Below are 21,117 nucleotides of genomic sequence, written 5' to 3' on the forward strand. Positions count from 1 at the left end.
CATTTGATCGATTCCAACCAAATTTCGCATCATGATTCAGCACTGCAGTAAGCAGATTTTAACCATACAAAACGTTTAACCATACATACTGTAAATAAAATTAATAGCAATAGCAATTAGTAAACAAAAACTGAAATTGACTGAAAGGTTACATAAATACAATACACAGGTAACTCCATGGTGGAGTCCATGCCTAGGGGTTCCAGTGGGCGTGGCTTCACTCAGATGAGGCAGGCACAATGTCTCCGACAGCTGTGTAAAGCTTTGTTGTATCAAACTAAGGACTCTTCCCAACCTGTGCAAAGCTGGGTCCATTTGCTAGTCACTGAATATAAAACAAATCTAAGACATTTCTTTGTCTCCAGCATCTGGTTCTAAGAGGTACAGAGCACCAGATATGGATTGTCCCCCTGGGATCCTTGAAATATACAGCTTCTCTGCCACTTTTCCCCCTTGCCACCCATTATGACAAGCATTTCAGTAGTGGTTTTAGCATACATTTTACTTCGCTCTTGGCAAGATTATACCGACAACTGGCTTAATAGATTGCTACAGGCACACCATGCTATGCTACCACCCTGTCAAAGGTACCCTTCAGATCCAAATAACGGCTGGCATTTATATTTTCACAGAGGGAACAGCTGTTATTGTTTCTTTATCCCAACAGACCTTGGTGAAAACTGAAATTTGTTTTGCACCCAGCACATCTAACATAATTTGGGCTAAATCTAAACTATTGCTTTATAGCGGTGTTGAAGTGCACTGATAACTGTTGGTGCACATTATACATTCTATGTACCGCTATCGTAGTTTATTTCCTCCTTTTTATTTCACATTATCCGAAATACTTCAACAAAAGTCATTGTGTGTCCTGTGAGCTATAAATCCAGAACAGAGATATAGCATTACCATGATGGGGTCATAATGATATAACACAAGGTGTAGATCTGGCCTCAGTCTGCATAACACCTCCTATGCACCATCTGTTACGAACTGCAGAAACTGGGGTTTTTCCATCTTGTCTGTCTGTCTGTCTCTCTCCCTCTCCCTCTCTCCCCCCGCCCCCAGCTTTTGCTGTTTTGCTTAACGTCCACAGGAAAAAAATAAGCAGCAATACTTAGGACATTGGAAACAAAACCAAAAAAAGCGGGGTGGGGGGAAGCTTGGGAAACGAGTCCTAGAGAACTGGAAATCTTGCATCTTAGTTGATCCCAGTAAAGGTATGGTCAACATGACTACAGACAGTATGTGTATGCTTACTGAGTTTGTCATTAAATAAGCAGAATTCAGATTGTGACATAAGGAGAAAGCATGTTACAAATCATCCGCTATCTTTGTGCAGTGAAAACAAAACATGTCTTTGGATTAATTGCATGACACATGTGCAGTTCCAGTTTTGTCCATTCCGTGTCACTGTTGGTCAGCACTGTGCTGAAGATGAGCAAAGAATTTGCAGGAAGACAGAAGACAGGTTGTGAAATGGAGAATGGGATGCAGCTCTCTGCTCATATCATGCCTGTTTGCTCCTGGGCCATTTAAAAAGAACCTTAAAACTGCCATGCATCATGAAAAGAACCTGACTGTCCCCCATGATCAGAGAAAGGAATCAGAATTTCTCCTGACAGAAAAGGTAGGGGCTTGCTTTCTTTTCCTGCCTTCGTGTCGTTCATTTTCTCTCTGATTATTTTTTTAGGTCTTGAAGAATCTGGGAGGATTGCTGCCTGGACTTCTTGTATCTTCACAATGAAAAATATGCAGAAGGTTGGGTGATAAAAATACAAGATTATTTCAAGCTAACTAAATGATTACTATTATAAATGTAGATACGTTAAATGAAAATTAGAAATAAAAATGCTGAAGCTATAAGGAAAAATCTACTTGGGCTTATTTGTAATGAAACTTTTGATTGCAGAAACAGTTGGGCAGATCTGAAATTTGTATAGCCCTTTCAGTGTTTGGATATTCATGTGGGAAAAAAAACCATGCTTTTTGCAAGAAGGTTCACAAAAGACAATCAAGAATGGTCATATTTGCAATTTGGACAATGGTACAGATGTGGATAAAAATGGAAGCCCAGTCATTGCCTGAGAATGAGAGAAACCATGAAATGAAAATTACAATGGAAAGCATTGGTATCACATTTTCGCTCCAAATGTGCAAGATGGTATATTTATGCAGATTATGCAATGTAAACAAAAAGCATAAGTAGATGATCTTAGAAGGTAATGTCAGCATGTCTGTGCCTGCAGCTCTTGGAACTGGATGGACTGCGTGAAGTGGCCTAGTGCAGAAACGACTGCCTACACTTTACAAAAATGTCGCTGGAAATTAAGGAATCAAATGACACTATTAATTTGAGTAAATGACTGGACATCTAAAGCTTCTTTTCTTCTCCTTGTATTCTCACTGCAAACAGCACAAACCACATCCTAGTTACATCAAGGTACTTGCACTTCCGTTCATGGGAGTGGAATTAAATTGGGATAAATGCCCTGACATCCTAATGATATAGTGCGGGATACAAATGTTCAAAATAAAAATAAATAAATAAATGCTGGTGCTGAAGCTGAACGGAGGGTAGGAAGAACTGAGTTTGCTATGCCTTGGGAAATGGCTGGCACAGCAGTGCATTACTCTGGAACAAGGCAAAATGCTTCTGTGCAGGGCTTTGGATGACATCCAATATTTTGTGCCCAGAGAGAGGCAACGGGGATGGTTCATAGGGAAAATCATGACCAATCTAGGCCTCAGTGCTTTTGGTTCACAACAGCAGGATTATGTTCCTCCAAAGAAAAAAGAAAAGAAAAGAAGGACTAGCTACAACTCAGTGAACACCATGGATTTATTATGACTGGAGCAAGTAGACCAGGAGGAAACCATGGAGCCCTTAACTTTCCTGCATTGTGCAATTATTTTTGAACTGAATTATTTTTGAACTGTTCAGGACAAGGTACAAGTTCAAGATGCAGACAACAGGTATCTTCTGGTTCTCCACAATGAAATGATGGTAGGTATTAATGAAATCTCACAGACTTATCCCACTTCTCCTTGGAAAAGTTACGTGATGCTGACATAGTAACTAACAATATTCAAATCAGAACCACCACCTCTAAAGAACATTTCTGTCGAGATGTGCAAAACTCAAATTTTAGCAGCAAAGGTGTGGAGTTAGAGCTGAAGAAGCTGTTCACTAGGGAGAAATGAGCACAATGTTTCCATCTGCTGATGGGGATCTCCCATAAATGACAGCAACAGCTCAAGCAAACACGAATGCTCCAGGCAGCAGTGATAATCTATCCCTCTTCTACTCTAGGCATATTGTAACGGCACCCTGCAAACATTGGATAAGGCATACAACGTATCAGCCCAATTTTAATGCCCAGACTGAAAATACAGTTTGAAAGTGTGGCATATGTGCAAAGTACTAAGATTCAGAGCCCATGACAATTGAGAATCCTTACCACAGGGTCTGGCAAGTGCTAGCAATGGATGCCTTCAGGTATACTGGCAAGCAGTATCTACTTACAGTCGTTTGCTATAGTCAATATTTCAATGTGACATAAGTAGAAAATACACTTGTAAGCACTGTAATATAACACACCAGGGCTGTTCCAGCAACTTCAACTAGTGCAAAATATGGCTGTGAGGATTCTAACTGGGACCAGGCATTATGATCCTATTATTCCTTTCTCATCTACACTGGCTTCCAAACAGTTTCTGGGCCCAATTCAAAGTGCTGGTTTTGACCAATAAATCTCAGCAAGGCCTGGAACCTTGAGACGTGATGTAATGTCCCCTCTCATATGTACCTAGCTACTCATGCTTTAGTCATCCGTGGAAGCCCTTCTTCAGCTGCCCCCTCATTCTGAGGCTTGGAGGGTGGCAAAAAGGGAAAGGGCTTTTTGTGTGTGTGAAAGCCCCCTGGCTCCAGAATGTTCTCTCTAAAGAAGCTTGCCTGATGTCCACATTGCTATCTTTTCAATGCTAGGCTAAGAACTCTGTTCTCTGAGGCATTTTAAGTATTTTTGTATTTTCAGTATTTAAGGTCTACCATTTTACTCTCTGTAGCATGGCTTTAACTCTTGTATGTCTTTGATGCTGCAGTGGTATATGTCTATGGGTTTTACGCTATATTGGATTTTACTGATATATTGTGATTTTGTTGTATTGTTTTATTTTATTTTATTGTTATTTGTTATTTTATTATTTTAAATAGAACTGGACAACACATAGAGAAATCTATTTTATGAGGCATTTAACAAATATTCTTGCCAGATATGTCAGTTGTGATGACTAATCTTCAGATAATTGGCCTCAGTATACATCAGCAGATTTCTAAAGATTTCTGGGGGTTTCCTGGCACAATCACAACTTGTATTACCTGCTAATGGTATAACAGAAAGATATGTGAATGCAACCAAATGACTGGTAACAAAGGAACCAAAGAAAGACAGGACCAATACCTCAGGTTACTAAACTATTGGGACTCAACAATGGAATCAGTATTTTCATCTGCCCAGATAACATGAATAAAAAGCTCACATCAGTCATGCCAGCAAAGGAAACATGACAAAGCTGATGGTAAGCATACCCATGTGGACTTCACAAAGGCCCTGGAATCCTGGCTAAGCTGAGAGAGGAGCCAAAACATAATCAACTGGAACAACAACAGCAAAATCCCCATTAGACAACGCAGCCGTGGACACATGTATGCAGTTCAGGTATAGGGTGTGTTTCAAGGATTATGATCTGTGATGCCAGTGTAAGCAAAGGCACTGTGAGCAACACTGCCCAACCTTTTTTTTGCAGAGGAAATGTGTTGTTTTCAGGCACTGTGAATTAACTCTGCTCTGTTACCTTAAGACTAGGAGAAACCCTACTGCAGGTCTGTGTTTACAGCCTTGCCAGGGAGCTGCATATAACTCTGGGCATCTCTACACCAGCCTAAAATCCCACATTTAAAACAGGGCTTTCTGCTTCTGTTTTAATGCAGGATCACAACTGACTCCCTTCCTTTCCCCCTCCCCTTCCCCCTCCTTCTCCCCCTATCTGAGTCTTCCGTTATCTTTCACTGATCGCGCTCCTCTTCTTGCCGCTTTTGCTCGTTTCACTGAGGAAACTCAAGCGGAACACAACGGGGTCATTTGATCGGTCATTATCTGTGACCTATTTTAAAACGGAACAAAGGGCATTTAGTGCAGGAGATGTCCTGGAGGGTCACGGCAGGGTCACAGCATCATGGAAAGAGCCCGCAAACTTCGGTGAAGGAGCAATCTCAATTGCAGGATAAAAGCGATTTGTGAAGGAGCCCTCTGTTTAATAAACTTGTTATATTACCAACACCTGTATGGAACCTAAATGAGTAATCAAGGTTCAACAGCCAACACAGGGACAAACGCTTAAACTGTCTGCATGCAAATCAATGGAGTACATGGCCTCTACATGCAACTGAGCGCTGGCTTCAGGATGGGAAGAGGAACAATGGGGGCAAACACCAGAGACATACAGATGGGAGTCTATCCTGCCCAGACAACAGGAGACAGTTGTCACCTGTCACCCAGAACCATTTTGAACACAAAAAGGCCTACAAGAAAAGGTCTAAACAGATGTTGCACAAAATGCTAGTTTCGCCCCCTGGAGGCTAGTCCAATTTGCCCCAAAGAGGAGAGTCAACTTCAGGCTGGGTCCAACTCGATTTTATTGTTTGCAAACAGTTCGACAAAGGAGCTCACGCTCAAAGCAGAGTCGACCCTGGGCAACCTCCGCGCTACAGTTTTATCACTTAGCTTGCATTCCTCAGCCAGCGTGTTACTTTTGATTGGTTGCCAGCGGTTTGCTTAGCAACCTTATCTTAGGGTTACTGTCTGCTCATTCCAGGCATGCGCAGCTCTTACAGTACTATGTGCTGCTTAAGACACATACAATGGCTTTTAGGTTACATTTTTACTACAATTCCCCCCTCAAAAGGCTTTTCTCAAATTTATACTCTCTTTGGTCCAGCGGTGGACTACGCACTTAAAGGCGCAAACTATTATTGCCGTGGCATTGACGGTTTTCTCTAAACAGCAAGTGAGGCCTGGGATGCCTTTGTTCTAGCTACTAGAATGCTGACAACAAAAACACTTTTTTTTTGAACTTTTGGAACTCAGTATTGTTCCGTTCATCAGGAACCCTTGAGACGAGAGCACCCTCTTTCTGTAGAGCTACTTGAGTCCTTTCAGGGGTTCATTATTCCAACGGTGACCTTCAGGTGGGTCAGCTTCCGGTGTGACCCTCTCTGGTGCAGGTGATGCCTTTATTCAGTGTGATGAATCCACTTCTTTTCTTTGGCGACTTTCATAGCAATGGGAGTGGTAAGTAGGATCTGAAACAGACCCTTCTGCTTCTTGGTAGGTGGTTCATCTTTCTAGGACTGGATTAGCACCCAATCGCTGGGATTGAGATTATGCACTGGAGCATCTAAAGGCCAGGATTGGTGCGGTGTCGCAAACCTGTGAAAACAAAACAGACTGCAAAGCAGTAACATAACCTTGAATCTTAAAACTTTTACTTTTAAATTCACATTTAAGCTATCAGCCATAGGTAATATTCGAGGTGGGCACTTATGGAACGTTTAAAAGGTGTCAATTTAATACTTCCCTTGGGGGCGCACCATACTCGAGTCAAGGTGATTGGCAAGGCCTGTGGCCTTTCAACTTAATCTTTCAACAAATTCTAATGAGCATTGTCTTTAAGGTGCGGTTCATCTTCTCAACTTGACTTGTAGATTGAGGTTTCCAAGGGGGGTGTAGCTTCTAGTTAGTTTGTTATGCCTGGGCCACTACTTGCGTCACTTGTCCAACAAAATGGGGCCCCTGATTTGATTCACTCTCTTTAGGTAACAAGAGCTTAGGGATTACTTTTTAACAGGATCTTGGCTACTGTCTGAGCGGTGCAGTCAATTGCTTTTATCATTACTAGCAGGTACTGATAGCCATGAGTCTGGGGCAACTCTGAAAAGTCAATTTGAAATCTCTGAAAAGGATAGTAAGCGCATGGGCGACTTCTCATTTGAGCTGGGGGCTCAAACATCTTTGAATCATTTTTGAGGCACAAAGGGCAATCAGCCACTGTTCTCAGGTCTTGGTCTAACCTGAAGGAGGTGCTATTTGCCTCGGGCGCACCTAAAATTGGGGTGTTAAAGGGGGACGATCCCTTTATTAGCTAACCATAATTTTTGAACTTTTCAATGAGCGGCTTCAAGCCTGCACAGGTGGCTTTTTTCAGAGGATACTGCCTCACGCACACAGGGCTCTCCCTTTTTAAAGAAGATTTTAACTGGTGTCATGCATTTGCTTGGGCAGGGGTTCTGTCTGCCCACACACATGGATCAACATTCTCTAAAATCTCAGTCTCTTTGGCCTCTGACACAATCTTGATTGCTTGAAAGGCCATTTGATAATTTGAGCCCTGCATTGCTGGCAGCTGTACTACAATCTGATTATCACTGAAGAAGATTTTAGCTTGCAGTTTTGTTAACAAGTCCCGCTCCATGAGGGCAACCAGGTATGCAGATGAAACTACAAAGGCATGTTCCAGTATGTTATTTCCAGTCTTCGTGAGGAGGGGCTTACACAGGGATCATAGAAAATGTGGCTCCAGTATCTACTAGGGCTTTACAGTCCTCGCCACCAACCCTTACTTTTACCTTGGGATTCTCCCGAGCATTTGTTCGTAGGGTGGTGGCCCTTCAGCTAGACTCCCCCCCACTGGAGGACCCTGCCAGCATTTGGCAGCCTTCAGGGTGAGTCTCTTTTCTTTTTTCTTTCAGCTCTGGACAATCTTTCTTTTAATGTCTCTTCTCTCGGCAATACGCACATTTATTGAGCCTCGGTCGGCCCTTTCCTTTTCTGCCCCCCCCCCCTCTGGTCGCTTCTCTGCTCTCAAGCTGCTGTTTATATCTCCGCCCATGGTGGCTGCCAGCATTGCCTTTTCCTTTTTCCAGGAATGGCACTTTTTTATGTGCTCTCATGTGCACCATAGCTCTAAAAACTTCATGATCTGGGGTCTGATAAGGCTAAAGCAGGCGGTGATATTAAGGCTTGCTTCAATTTAAGAAAAGCCTTTTTTTATTTTAATTGTCCACTTCTAGTGGGTAATATTTTTGTTAAAGCTTCATACGGGGGCTTCACCCCTTTTTATGGCTACTATAGCCTCCCTCTTGTAACAGGCACACTTATCTTTTGGCTTGCCTGTTCTGCAAATCATGTTTTAAATTCTCTGTGCCATGCACCAGTTTTAACTCTTTGTTTTCTCTGCAAGTTAGGCTGTTTGCCATTGCTTTGACAGAGACTTGCTTGCTTAGATCTTACTAATTTCAACGACACAAATTTGGAATAAGCTTTCTTTCCTTTTTTAAGCCTTTTTGTCTGCTACTTTCTTCTGCCTTCTTTTATACCTTTTTCATATCATTAAAATCTAACACCATGACTGGAAAACATTTGTTTTGTATAGTAGGGCATGGTGGAGCAGATCTAACCATTATACTGCTCCTCTGACTGCATGGTCAGGGCCCATCAAAATTAAGGGAAGGGCGTTCTCATATGTGGAAAGAGTTCCAAGCCACCATTTTTGCATCGGCAACTCCACACTGCATGAGTTTTGGCAGAGTGTCAGGTTTGCCTCTGAGCAAATGGAACGTCAGAACAGTTCAGATTTTGAGAAAGAGCTGGAACACATGGGGCAGGAACTTTCTTAGGCTTCAGAAACACAGCTGGGCTTAGAAGTATCACGGGAGAGTGGGGGACTCTCTCTCTCTCACCTCTTAAGTTAAGAGAATTTGCTGCCCCCCTTTTTAAAGGGAAACTAACTTTCGTAGTTTCTCTTTGAACTTTTTGAAGGCTGTTTCCTTTGTAGTCTATGAATCTCTAGAAATTTGTGTCTGTATGCTTCATTAGGGTAAATGAAATCAAAGCCTTGGAAATCATAGAATCATAGAATAGTAGGGTTGGAAGGGGCTTACAAGGCCATCGAGTCCAACCCCTTGCTTACTGCAGGAATCCAAATCAGAGCATCCCTGACAGATGGCTGTCTAGCCTCGTCTTGAATGCCTCCAGGGTGGGAGAGCCCACCACCTCCCCAGGTAATTGGTTCCATTGTCGTATTGCTCTAACAGTTAGGACGTTTCTCCTGATGTTCAGCCGGAATCCAGCTTCCTGTCACTTGAGCCCATTATTCCGTGTCCTGCACTCTGGGATTATTGAGAAGAGATCCTGGCCTTCCTCTCTGGGACAACCTTTTAAGTACTTGAAGAGTGCTATCAGATCTCCTCTCAGTCTTCTCTTTTCAAGGCTAAATATACCCAGTTCTTTCAGTCAAATGCAGCTTTTTATCTGAGTGTTGAAATCACAAATCAAACTGTACACTGAGCTGATCACAAACAAACACACAATCTACAACAACGGGAGTTTAAGGCTATGACAAGCCTCACAGTACTTTTTACGGCAAGTCTTTAACTGGCCAAAGTTCCAGTCCATGTGCAGAGTGCCTCTAACAAAGAAGGCTTTGGGCCATAAAGAAGGGATGCGTTTTAACAAAAGCTCTGTGTCTCTTCATCAGTTCGAATGGGGAAGGTGTAACCTTACACCTCTTCTAGATTCCTCCACAGATAAGAACAGAGCAGTGCTGCTCAGCTTTCCAGCTGTGATGCTTTTTTTTTTTTGCAAATCTCACTCTTTTGTCAGGTCGTCACAGACACCTTCCAGCCTCTCTGCTTGCTAAGGCTAAACCAGCCACAGGGCGAAGGGGGGTTAGGCAAGTCCCCCTTGGCTCTGCTCTGAGCAGGCTGACAGAGATAAGCTCACACAGACCCTGATATTTTAAGAACTTGCTCTGTCTTTGTTTCTTGATTTTGCCACAGTCTTTAAGTCGTCAAACAAATCTCTTTCTTCAGAAGTTGCAACTTTTTCAACTGCTTTTGTTTCTTCTAACAAACTTGGATACGGTGGCAGACAAACTGTCTCTGGAGGGCCCCCTCCCTCCCCCCAACAACCTCTCCTCCCAACCTAACAGGCCGAATCAGACCGGGGGGAGCTCAGGGCACCTTGGGCAGGGTCTCCCAGTCTTCAAGCTCCTTCCGTGGGGCTTGAATCGGGGGGAACAGGGGCTTTGGGCTTCACCTCGGAGCATACCATCATGACTTTACAATATTGAACTTTATATTCAACCTTTTCTCACCTTCAGTGGATTTTGGTTGGCACTCATCCAAATGCTGATAACCTCACCTTCCCTGAGGCAAATTTATCTCTTACTACTTGATTCAGACACCACCCGGGGTCTCTTGCCCCTGTGGTCCTTTGCCAGTAACACATTTACACATTTACACTTCTGTAACTAAGGGGGATTCTTTCCGCACCAATTCAACCACCCATCAATATAGGCGAATTGATCCCATTGCCCATTATTCACCACATTTTTATATACAGCATTTACAAGATTTACACCAAAGGATCCTATGTCTGGCCAACTAATTCCAAATGCTGGCCAGTCCAATTGACAGTGTAACCAGCTTGCCTTTCGACATCTTAGTACACGGAGTCTGACAAACCTCAGACGCTTGACTTTGCTAAAGTTCTTTAGCATGCATCCCAAGAGAGTGGCAGAGCTTTCTAAACGGGAGCTACCCGCCTCCATTGTGCCTACCTCTGTTTGAAACCATACACGGAGCCTGACAAACCTCCGACACTGACACGGAGTCTGACAAACCTCAGACGTTTACACAGAGTCTGACAAACCTCAGACGCTCCTAAGGCAACTCAAACAGAAAGACAGAAGGGAAATCAAGTACTTACTCTGCCCAACACCCTAGTGCCGTCTCTTCAGACCCATTCAGCCTGGTTGACTCAATCAATGGAGTCCATGCCTTTAACCTCCTGGGTGTCCCGACCCCCGTTCTCTGGTGCCGTGGCAGACCTCAAAGGCGGTCCGGCGCGCCCCACAGGCACCTTCGCCGGTTCTGTCGTTTGACCCCAGGGTGGTCCAAGGGACTCCTGCCAGCTCGCCAGTTTGTTGCACAAAATGCTAGTTTCGCCCCCTGGAGGCTAGTCCAATTTGCCCCAAAGAGGAGAGTCAACTTCAGGCTGGGTCCAACTCGATTTTATTGTTTGCAAACAGTTCGACAAAGGAGCTCACGCTCAAAGCAGAGTCGACCCTGGGCAACCTCCGCGCTACAGTTTTATCACTTAGCTTGCATTCCTCAGCCAGCGTGTTACTTTTGATTGGTTGCCAGCGGTTTGCTTAGCAACCTTATCTTAGGGTTACTGTCTGCTCATTCCAGGCATGCGCAGCTCTTACAGTACTATGTGCTGCTTAAGACACATACAATGGCTTTTAGGTTACATTTTTACTACACAGACACCAACACCACTGCTGTGATCAATGTTGCGGCGCACCTCCCCCACACACAGCTTCCGCACCAGGCACCACGCACCAGGCGGCCTCCCACGGGGTGCAGCACAGCTGCAGCTGGTGAGGAATGCAGCCACTAGGGTGCTCGGTGGGGCAACTAGCTGCTACACCTGTGTTAAAAGAACTGCACTGGCTGTCTATTAGCTGCAGCGCCATGTTCAACATACTGTTGTTGATATACAAAGCCCTAAATAAGTCAAGATCAGGATACCTAGCAGAATCGTTTCCCCTACATGCACCCAGTTGACCTTTGAGATCTTCAGGGCAGTCTTATTGGTGGTCCTGCGACCAACAGAATGTTGGCATGTAATATCATGGAAGAAAGAAGGGCCTTCTCAGTAGTGGCACCCCGCTCTGGAACACCCCCCCCATGTGCAGTTTGAGAGGCCAAACAATGGCGAATGCCAAGTGCCTTTTGAAAACCTATTTCTTTACATAGGATTTCCCAGGCTTGTAATATGACATTGCTCCGTTTTTACCGTTTAGTGTTTCTTCTGTAAGTTGTTAGTTGTTTATTATTCTAATGTTGTCTTCTATTATATTACATATGTATTTTAGCTGTGTTTTATAATAATTGTGTATAAACTGCTTAGAGATTTTATTATATTAAGTAATATATAAGCATTATAAATCAATCAATGAATAAACAAACAATACTCTCTCCCTGACCAAATTCTATACACATGTAACAACATTCTCAGAGATATTAACATTATATGAAGTTCAGTTCTGACAATGGTGTGCATGTTGTTAAGTGGTTTTGCTGCCCCAGATGGTATTCAGACTGTTCTAAATTAAGCTCCCCTCCTTTTGAAGGATCAGGTTCCCAAGTTGAGGGGGCTCACTGATCTAGCTGTAAACTCTTTTGATCCTCCCTCTTGGCCTAGCTGCCACCAAGAGTGACACTGCCACCACCACCCTGTTGTCCATTTACCTATCCTCAGGCAATCATCTTGGTCTCTAACCCAGTGGCTTTGACATATGGGGATAGTGAGCTTAAGCACAGAGAAGCAAGTAAAACTAAAGAATGCTGGGCGGAGCAATCCTATGGCCACTAGTCAGAGGCTAGACGGCCATAGGATATCTGTTTTCCAGGAACCAACCTTCTCCCCCTTCCACACTGCCTCCCAGGCAGCGTGGAACAGTCCCAAGCTCCGCGCTTGGAAGAGGAGCACGGAGCAGCCAAATCGGGGCATTCTGTGGGGCGTTTCGGGGCAGGGAAGGTAGAAATGCCGGTATGACACATCCTAAATCAGCTGTCTAGCCACAAATGCAGGGCAGGAGAAGCATGGGGGAAACGATCCCCTCTGTGCTTCTCCTGCCCTGCATTGGATAGGCTGTCACCTCTGAGTTCCAAGGCGGCTGCCTACCCACATAGGATTGCGCCCTAAGGGAGCATGGGAGCAGGGAAGGAGGCTGCTGTACGACACATGTGATGTGTTGCACACGCAGCTATGCCCTCCCCACGCCAGAATGCCCCCAGCCACGCCCCTTTCCGGCCACTCTGTGATCCTCTTGCGAGCGCAGAGGACCAAGCTGTTCCACACTGCCTCCGAGGCAGCACGGAAGTGGGGGGAGGTCAGTTCTCCAGGAACTGACCTCGGATCACGGGCTCTGAGGTTGGTTCCTGGAAGATAGCATATCCTATGGCTGTCTAGCCGCTGTCTAGCAGCCATAGGATTGCTCCCTAAGTGGCTTTAATGAGGGGTAAGGATATATAAAAGAAAAAAATTTCAGGTTCTACAGCAATACACCCCAAGTGAAATAATGCAAATCACACGGCTTTGCCCCAGCCTAATCTATCTAACCTACTGTCAGCTTTGTTACATATCAGAGTGGAGGGTAAATGGACTCTCTTGTCAGTTAGCCTTTTTACAGGTTCTGAGAGCCAGGAGGGCAAACCACTGAGAGGCCAGAGATTTCTCACTTCGGAAGGGTTAGGGAGGTGGGCCCTCATGCAGACATTCCAAGGCTGATGGGAGTGGGGTTGTTGGTGATGCCACTTCTCTTGCACAAAGCCCAGGTGGCCTCACTGTGCCTTCTCCCAGCTTTGGCTGGTGAATCAAGTCTGGCCACTTCTGGATAGAGATAACTTTTCCACAGTTAGCTGTACTCTGGTAACTTCTACTGTAGTGTGTCGTACATGAGGTTGCCTTTGAAGACTGTCTGGAAACTGCATTATAACTTAGTTATAGTTGTAGACTGGAGCTAAATTTGGACTGGGCATTGAGAACATATCTCACCATTCCTTAAGTAGCTATGCTGGCCCCATTTGTTTGAGGCACAATTCAAAGTGCTAGTGTTGATGTAACTTCTGCCAGCTGTGTTATGTCTGTTTTTATATTGTTTAATTTAACCCAGGTAAGATAGGGTTAATAGTATGCCAGAGAGTGAGTGAAAGGTGGGTGGGTCCTGTATGTTTGTGAGGATTCAAAGGTTATATAAAGGGTGAGCGGATGGTTAGTTAGTCAGACAGGGCCTTAGGGACTGAAGAAGCAACGTCTAGGGAGTGGGGTTTGTGTGTGGGATTTTAGGGAGGGTAGAGTAGGTAGGGAAGTTAGGAACATGCATTGATTAATAATAACTTATAACTTTCCATGTTTTAAATAAATCTTTGTTTTTAAAAATCCAAATTCCCGCATGTTGTTTGATTTTACGCTGCCTTTATTATATCTGTTTCCTCGTTACTTCTCCTGTAGTGGGTTGAGAGAACCAATCGAGCATATTGAGTCTCTCTGGAACCCAGAGAGAATAAAAGGGCTGAAGCTTGTGGGACGGTGGGTACAACTGATCCAGGCAAAAGCAGGCGTTTGCTGAGGGGTTTGTTTCGTCGTTTCAGAGGTGGAGGCTGTCAGGGTTGCCCCTGAGCACAGCGACTGGCAGAGTAGCTCAGAGTCTGAAGAGAAACCGCAAAACATGGGGGAGGAAATTTCCCAGGCCTGGACAGAGATGGATAGGCCTACTCCTCAAGCTTCAAAGCCACAGCTGGATGGAGAGGGCCCTCCTCACCCATCCCTGCGAGAGATAGAGAGCAGGTAGAGCCTGAATTCTTAGACGCTAGACGCAGATGCAGAGACAAGAGAGAAATGGCAGGGGCGGAGCTTAGGCGATCTGCCCAATTGGCCCGGTGGGAACAGCTGCGCTTACAGTCCTCACAAGATAGAGGCAGATACCCACCACCACCCCTTAAGTTAGACAGCAAGCTCACCTGTTCCTCAAATGGAGGGCAACTTTCGTAGTTTTCCTTTGAACTCCCTGAAGGCTTTTCCTTTGTAGACTGACAATTAGCATCTGAATGACCCACTGAATTAAGTGGATTAAAAGCCTTGGAACTGAAGCCTCTTGTCTGTGTTTTGATTTGGCTTTTGAAGTTTTACAGCAGGGGCAAAGGGAAACGTGACAGAGGCTGGGGAAAAGGTGGAGCCCCGGGCAGGAATGTCACAGTTGACCTTTAAAGTCATTAATGGCTTGAGAACAGGGTACAGCCAGGGTACAGGTTATTGTCAGAGTCTCTTCTTCAGATGCTTCTGCAAATAAATAAATAAGCAAGCAAGCAAGCAAGCAAGCAAGCGGTGAGTGGCAAATAGAGACAGACCCTTTTTTACTGGTGGCAACCCACCTATGAAATGCTCTCTGCAAGGAGGCTCATCTGCCTCCTGTGTTTTTATCTTTTCAGCACTTCCCAGGCTTATTTTCCCCCAGGGCTTTTTGCCATGGATTTGCTTTGGTTTTATGCTGTATTGCCTGCTGTTTATTTTTATTTTATTTTAGGGGGGTATTTGTATTGTGTTATTTCACTTAAATATTATAGCTTAAAATATTCAAAGGGTGGGATACATAGGTATTAACAATAACTGTATATGACTGCATAAATGTATATCCACTTAAGGATACAATGTTTTTTCTATTTATACTATTATTTTGGTTCCTTCATAGCAGTTGCACTGGTTATCAGCATTATTTGCTTGAGAGTGAGAATGACCACCTATTTTTTATAGTCAATAAGAGTTAAGAATGGAATCATAACGGAATATTAAAAATAAGTGCTTTTATTACACAACGTCTTCCTAGGTAAGGAGGTAAGCGGTAATGTTTATGGGAATTGTTTCATAGTTCAACCACAAGGTGGTGCTATCACACAACACAGAGTATATAACAGTGAGTAACTTGCACTTTCAGAGAGCTGTAGTCCTGAGACAAAGGGCTCCCAAGGAGAAAGGCAGCAGATCTTCATGGGAACCAAATCTTCAGAACTTTCAGGAGGAAAGAACGACTATACCCATTTGAAAAATAAATACCGCTTACAAGAAATGTTCCATTGAGACATATAACACACGTAAGAACAGCTTGGAAAGACCCAGCTTATGTTGAAGATCTCACTTCAGGTGACGTTCGGACAATGGAAAAGCATCACAACAGCAGGCAAGTTTTGTCTTTTCTCCTTTATCTCTGTGTATTTGTAGGAATGAGTGAATCCTTCCTCTATTCGGTGCCAGAGGAAAAGAAAAGTGGGTCTCTGGTGGCTAATGTGCTAAAAGATTTGAAAGTGGATGCAAAAGAGCTGTCTGCTCGGAGAGCCCGGCTGGTTTCTAAGAGCTCCAATCAGTATTTCCAGCTGGATCCTCATTCTGGGAATGTGATGTTAAAGGATAAAATAGACCGAGAGGCTCTGTGTGGTCAAAATGACCTTTGTGTTCTCCTCTCTGAAATTGTGCTGGAAAACCCACTGCAGCTACACAGAATTGAAGTTCAAATAGAGGACGTGAATGATAATTCCCCCCAATTCTCTAAAAACCAATTCATTTTTCAAATACCCGAACAGGTACCCATTGATACCCAATTCCCTTTGGAGAGAGCTCAAGATTCAGACAAAGGAAAAAACGCTGTTCAGAATTACACACTTGGTCCTAATGAACATTTTAGGCTGGATGTGCAAAGTCACAGTGATGGCAGTAAATATGCAGAAATGGTATTGGAGAAACCATTAGACCGTGAGGTGAATCCGCAGATGACCTTAATTCTCTCAGCTGTGGATCGAGGGATTCCCCAAAGAACTGGCACAACCCAAATAATTGTTGATGTTCTGGACGCCAATGATAATTTTCCTCAGTTTGCACGTTCCCTGTATAAAGTGAACTTCATGGAAAACAGTCCACTGGATACACTGGTCACTAAGGTTGAAGCCAGTGATAAAGATTTTGGTTCCTTTGCGGATATCACCTATTCCTTCAGCCAGGTGGAAAATGCAGTCTTAAGATTATTCAAGATAAGCAGACATACTGGGGAGCTCACTCTGGCAGGGAATGTTGATTATGAAGAAAAACGTAATTCTGAACATCAGAGCCACGGATGGAGGAGGGCTCTCTGCTTACTGCAAAGTGATTGTGGAGGTTGAGGATGAGAACGACAATGTCCCAGAGGTGACGGTAACCTCCAACACCAGTCCCTTGCCAGAAGACTCTCCCGCAGACACTGTGGTGGCCCTCTTCAGTGTCACAGACCGGGACTCTGGAGACAATGGCAGAACCACCTGCACCACTGAGACAAACCTGCCCTTTGGGCTCAGAGCCACCGAGAACAGCTATTACCAGCTTGTGACCCAACGACCACTGGACAGAGAAGACGTCTCTGAGTATAACGTCACCATCACAGCTACTGACCGAGGCTCCCCCAGGCTCACTTCGGTGAGAGTGATTAACGTTCAAATCTCAGATGTCAATGACAACCCTCCGGTGTTTGGAACATCCCTCTATGAAATGCAGGTATGGGAAAACAATATTCCAGGCCTGCTGATCGGTTCAATCCGTGCTGTTGACCTGGACACGGAGCAGAATGCCAAAGTGACCTACTCGCTTTTGCCTGGGAAGATCGGGGATGGTCCCGCATCCTCCTATGTCTCCATCAACTCTGAAACGGGGAACCTGTATGCCATTCGATCCGTCGATTATGAGGACATAAAAGATTTCCATGTGACGGTGAGGGCTGTGGATAAAGGGTCCCCTCCACTGAGCTCAGAGGTTGTTGTCCACGTGCATATAGTGGATGAAAATGACAATGCCCCCTTCATCCTCTACCCTCTTCAGAACAGCACCTCCCTGTCAAATGACCTGGTTCCCCGGGCGGCCGATGCTGGCTACCTGGTCACCAAGGTATTGGCCGCAGACAGAGATTCTGGTCAGAACTCTTGGCTTTCCTATGATGGCTGTCCCAAAGGATGAGGTAGCAGAGGAGAAAGACCGTAGCCTGACGACCTATTTGATCATATGCTTGGCTGCCATCTCATCTGTTTTTCTCCTTTCTGTAATGGTGTTTACAGCACTCAAGATTCAGAAACAAAGGAAGTTCTTGGGGACTCATAACTCCCCATCTACTTTTCCTGTTGGACCCAATTCCCAAGAAAACTGTGTGGATTCTGGTACTGGATCGCTTTCCCAGGCCTACAACTATGAGGTGTGCTTAGCTGGTGGGTCGCTAAGCAGCGAGTTCCGGTTCCTCAGGCCTCTATTTCCTGTTTTTTCTGTGGAGCCTCCTAACACTCAGGTGGATCCAAGGAATTCAGCTGGTTCCCAAGAACTCCCTAGTCATGCAGAGGAAAGTAAACTCATGAACCAGGTGAGAGAATATTATTCTAATCTCTCTCGTATACTTTAACATTTTAAATGCCTAATATCTGATCATCTAACGGAACTCTATTGACAAATATCCACTGTAATTTTTCTATGATTTGTTCTAAGCCTAAATGTACAATTGCCACAGATCTGAATGAGGATTTGAAATACTTCCCTTTCCTTTTGCTGTATCCCTGTATTTCAGTATTCTGATATCTTTGTTCCTGTCTATGTACTGAGGAAACTCATAACCATCCATCTCATCTAAGGTATAATAACATCACACATTTCTATGGGTCTGGGTGTCCTCTTTCTGTTCTTGATACACTTTTCCAGTATGGGCAGGAGAGGGGCCATCCAAAAGTTACAAGTGATAGGAAGGTAACAGATTGTGAATCAGCAACTTTTCACTTCAGAGAGAGCCCCCTGGGAGAATCTGTGTTTTCCTCTTTATGTCTGTGGTTATGTGTATCCCATTTTTGCTATTATTTGCCTAAACAAAGTAAAAGTGGGTCTCTTGCTGCCATTATGCTGAAGGATTTGCAACTTGAAATTGGAGATCTCTCTGATCCTGAAACCCATCTAATTTCTAAAGCACTAAGTAATTTCCTCCTTAATACCTGCTCTGGTCATGTGTTAGTAAAATAGCATGAACAGCTTTGTGCAATTGTACCAGTCGTTATTTGCTTCTGTCTAAAATGGTGCTAGAAAGCAACTTAGAGCTCTATCGGTTTAAAGCATGGATAGAAGATATGAAATATAATACTCCCAAATTCTCTGAGAATTTAATTTCACCCTTTTGCTTATCTGGTCCAAAGTGGAAGCCAGAGATTGTGACTTGGTTCAAATGAGCAGATGACCTATTCATACCATTAGACTCATGAAAAAAGAAAAGCCGCTTGTTTCCTCTATATCAATCTACTATGGAAATCATAGGTTTGGGATAAATTGATTATGGAAAACAAACCTAATATGACATGAATGTCAGAGTGGTAGATGGAGGTGCCTTCAGGAGCCTTGGAAGGTCCTGGTAGAGACTGAAGATGAGAAGGACTATGTCCCATGAATGGCAGTATCGTTCACTTGTACTATGCCAAAGGAGTGTCCTCTCACACGGTGGTGTCCCTTGGCTTTTATGTATCATAGACCAGGACTCTGCCAATAACAACAGAACCATCTGCTCTGTGGAGACAAATCTTCCTTTTTGTTAAAAGCAACTTTGGATAAGTATTATGAACTTGTGACCCACAGTCATCTGCACAGAGAGAAACTCCCTGAGTACAATATCACCATCACAGCCATTGATCATGGGCTCTTTGGTTCAATTCAATAAGAATGTTTGACAGTCAAATCTGTTGATCAGCTCAGTCCTCTTGATCTGGACACAGAACAAAATGCTAATGTGACCTACTCATTTTTCCCAACTTGGGAAGGTTGGTAATAGTCCTGTCTTTATCAGCTCTACATCTGGCAGTTTGTATGCTCTCCTATTTCTGATTATGAGCAGATACAAAATTTCCAAGTAACAGCAATGGCTTTAGACCATGGTTCCCTCCATTAAATCAGAATGAATTGTCCAGATTTTTGTCATGGATAAAAGGGGAAATGTTCCCTCTACCCTCTTCAAAATAGTACATCCCTCTGCAAGGAGAGAGGCTGGGTATCTATTTCCCAAGGTGGTGGCTGCATTTGGGATTCTGTGCAGTTTTGTGGGAATCAGAGGATTACATCTGTTTTTCGGTATATTCCTGACAAGATGAAAGGCAGAAAAATAAGGAAACTAGTCAAGACAGTAAAATTCAGGCTAGCTAGCAACCCCTAGTCTCCACTGTGATGACTGTTCCTCTGTATTTTCTTCATGTGATCCCCTGAATTATCTATTATGTTCTTGTTCAAAGAATTCTGCAGTTACAGCCCATGGCTAGTAGAAGCTAAGCCATGTGGCTTAACTGGAAAGGGCAAAGTGTGGCCCTGCAGGTTGGGGAGCAAGGGGCCTTTCAGCCCTCCCATTACTATTTGATGATGCAATATAAAAGACATACTGTCACTTACACAAGAGCACACTGGAACATTTAATGATATTTGACCTGTCAATTGACTAGTCTCACAACTCTAGTCCTCCACCTCCATTTCCTCCACCTCCCTTCCAGAGTTCCTTTGTTCACTAACACACTTAGATCCCCCTATTCCTGAGTCCCATGTGATGTTTTCTCTCAGCACCTATCAGCATTTTGCAGCTGGTCTACTGTCATGATCCTGAACCCTCATATGGTCCTGACCTTTCATCCTCAGAAGAGGCTCCTGAGTTAACAGTTCAGGGAGATGACACTGTTACAGAAAGTGCCCCAAGGCCTCCACTTCCTCCAGACCCAGTTCTCCAGGAAGACTCCACAGAACTGCCCTCTTGTGTCCAGAGGGCATTGCCATCCCCAGACTCTGAGGATTCGAGCCATGAAGACACCAACATGGCACAGCCACCACCGTGTTGTCACAGCCTAAGGCCCCATCTACATGAGCCTTTTACTCCAGGGTGGCTATGAGTCAAAGTCCCTTGGGATAGATGACACAGTTGCTACTTTACTGCCATCCGTGGTTTTCTCCCGTGATTTTTTGGGGTTGCTGTGGGTTTCCCCGTGGTTGCAGGCCATCTATCCCTTTCCCAAACTGACGTTGCATTTTGCGGTGGGCATATTGTAGGCATGCATAGTGCTTGCGTCGCTCTGTGACGCCCCTTTATCCCTTCGCAGCTGCGCAGCTGGAGAGGCAGAGAGAGGCGTTTTCAGTCATTTAATCACACTTTCACACATTTTTGCAGCTTCGTATCTTCACAACAGTTGCTTTTGGACTCAGTGCCCAAGGGCTGGGGGGGGGGGGAGTCTTGGGATAGGACCATCTTCGCTCCGGCCACCATTTCGGCATGATGGGTAGGCATGTACTGCTCACGCTTGTGAGTGTGAACCATCACGAGAGTCTCGAGCTGGGGAACTGACAAACAGATGGCATGAAAATGAAGAAGCACAGAACAACCATTTTTTAACTAAGGAGAGAGGGAAAGACACAACAG

The 21,117-nt window shown here is 44.3% G+C and overlaps 1 protein-coding gene across 1 annotated transcript; it reads left to right on the plus strand.

The window, feature by feature from the left end:
* The first annotated feature begins 14,531 nt into the window (after positions 1-14,531).
* Positions 14,532-17,663, plus strand: LOC146347557 (protocadherin beta-1-like). The gene is given in 3 exon segments (XM_084851546.1): positions 14,532-14,572; positions 15,868-16,773; positions 16,775-17,663. Coding segments are annotated over 3 exon segments (1,836 nt in total).
* The last annotated feature ends 3,454 nt before the right edge of the window (positions 17,664-21,117 follow it).

The sequence above is a fragment of the Heloderma suspectum genome, chromosome 4 (genome assembly GCF_057233095.1).
Source record: "Heloderma suspectum isolate Gila_16-S chromosome 4, 16-S_ref, whole genome shotgun sequence".
NCBI lineage: Eukaryota > Metazoa > Chordata > Lepidosauria > Squamata > Helodermatidae > Heloderma > Heloderma suspectum.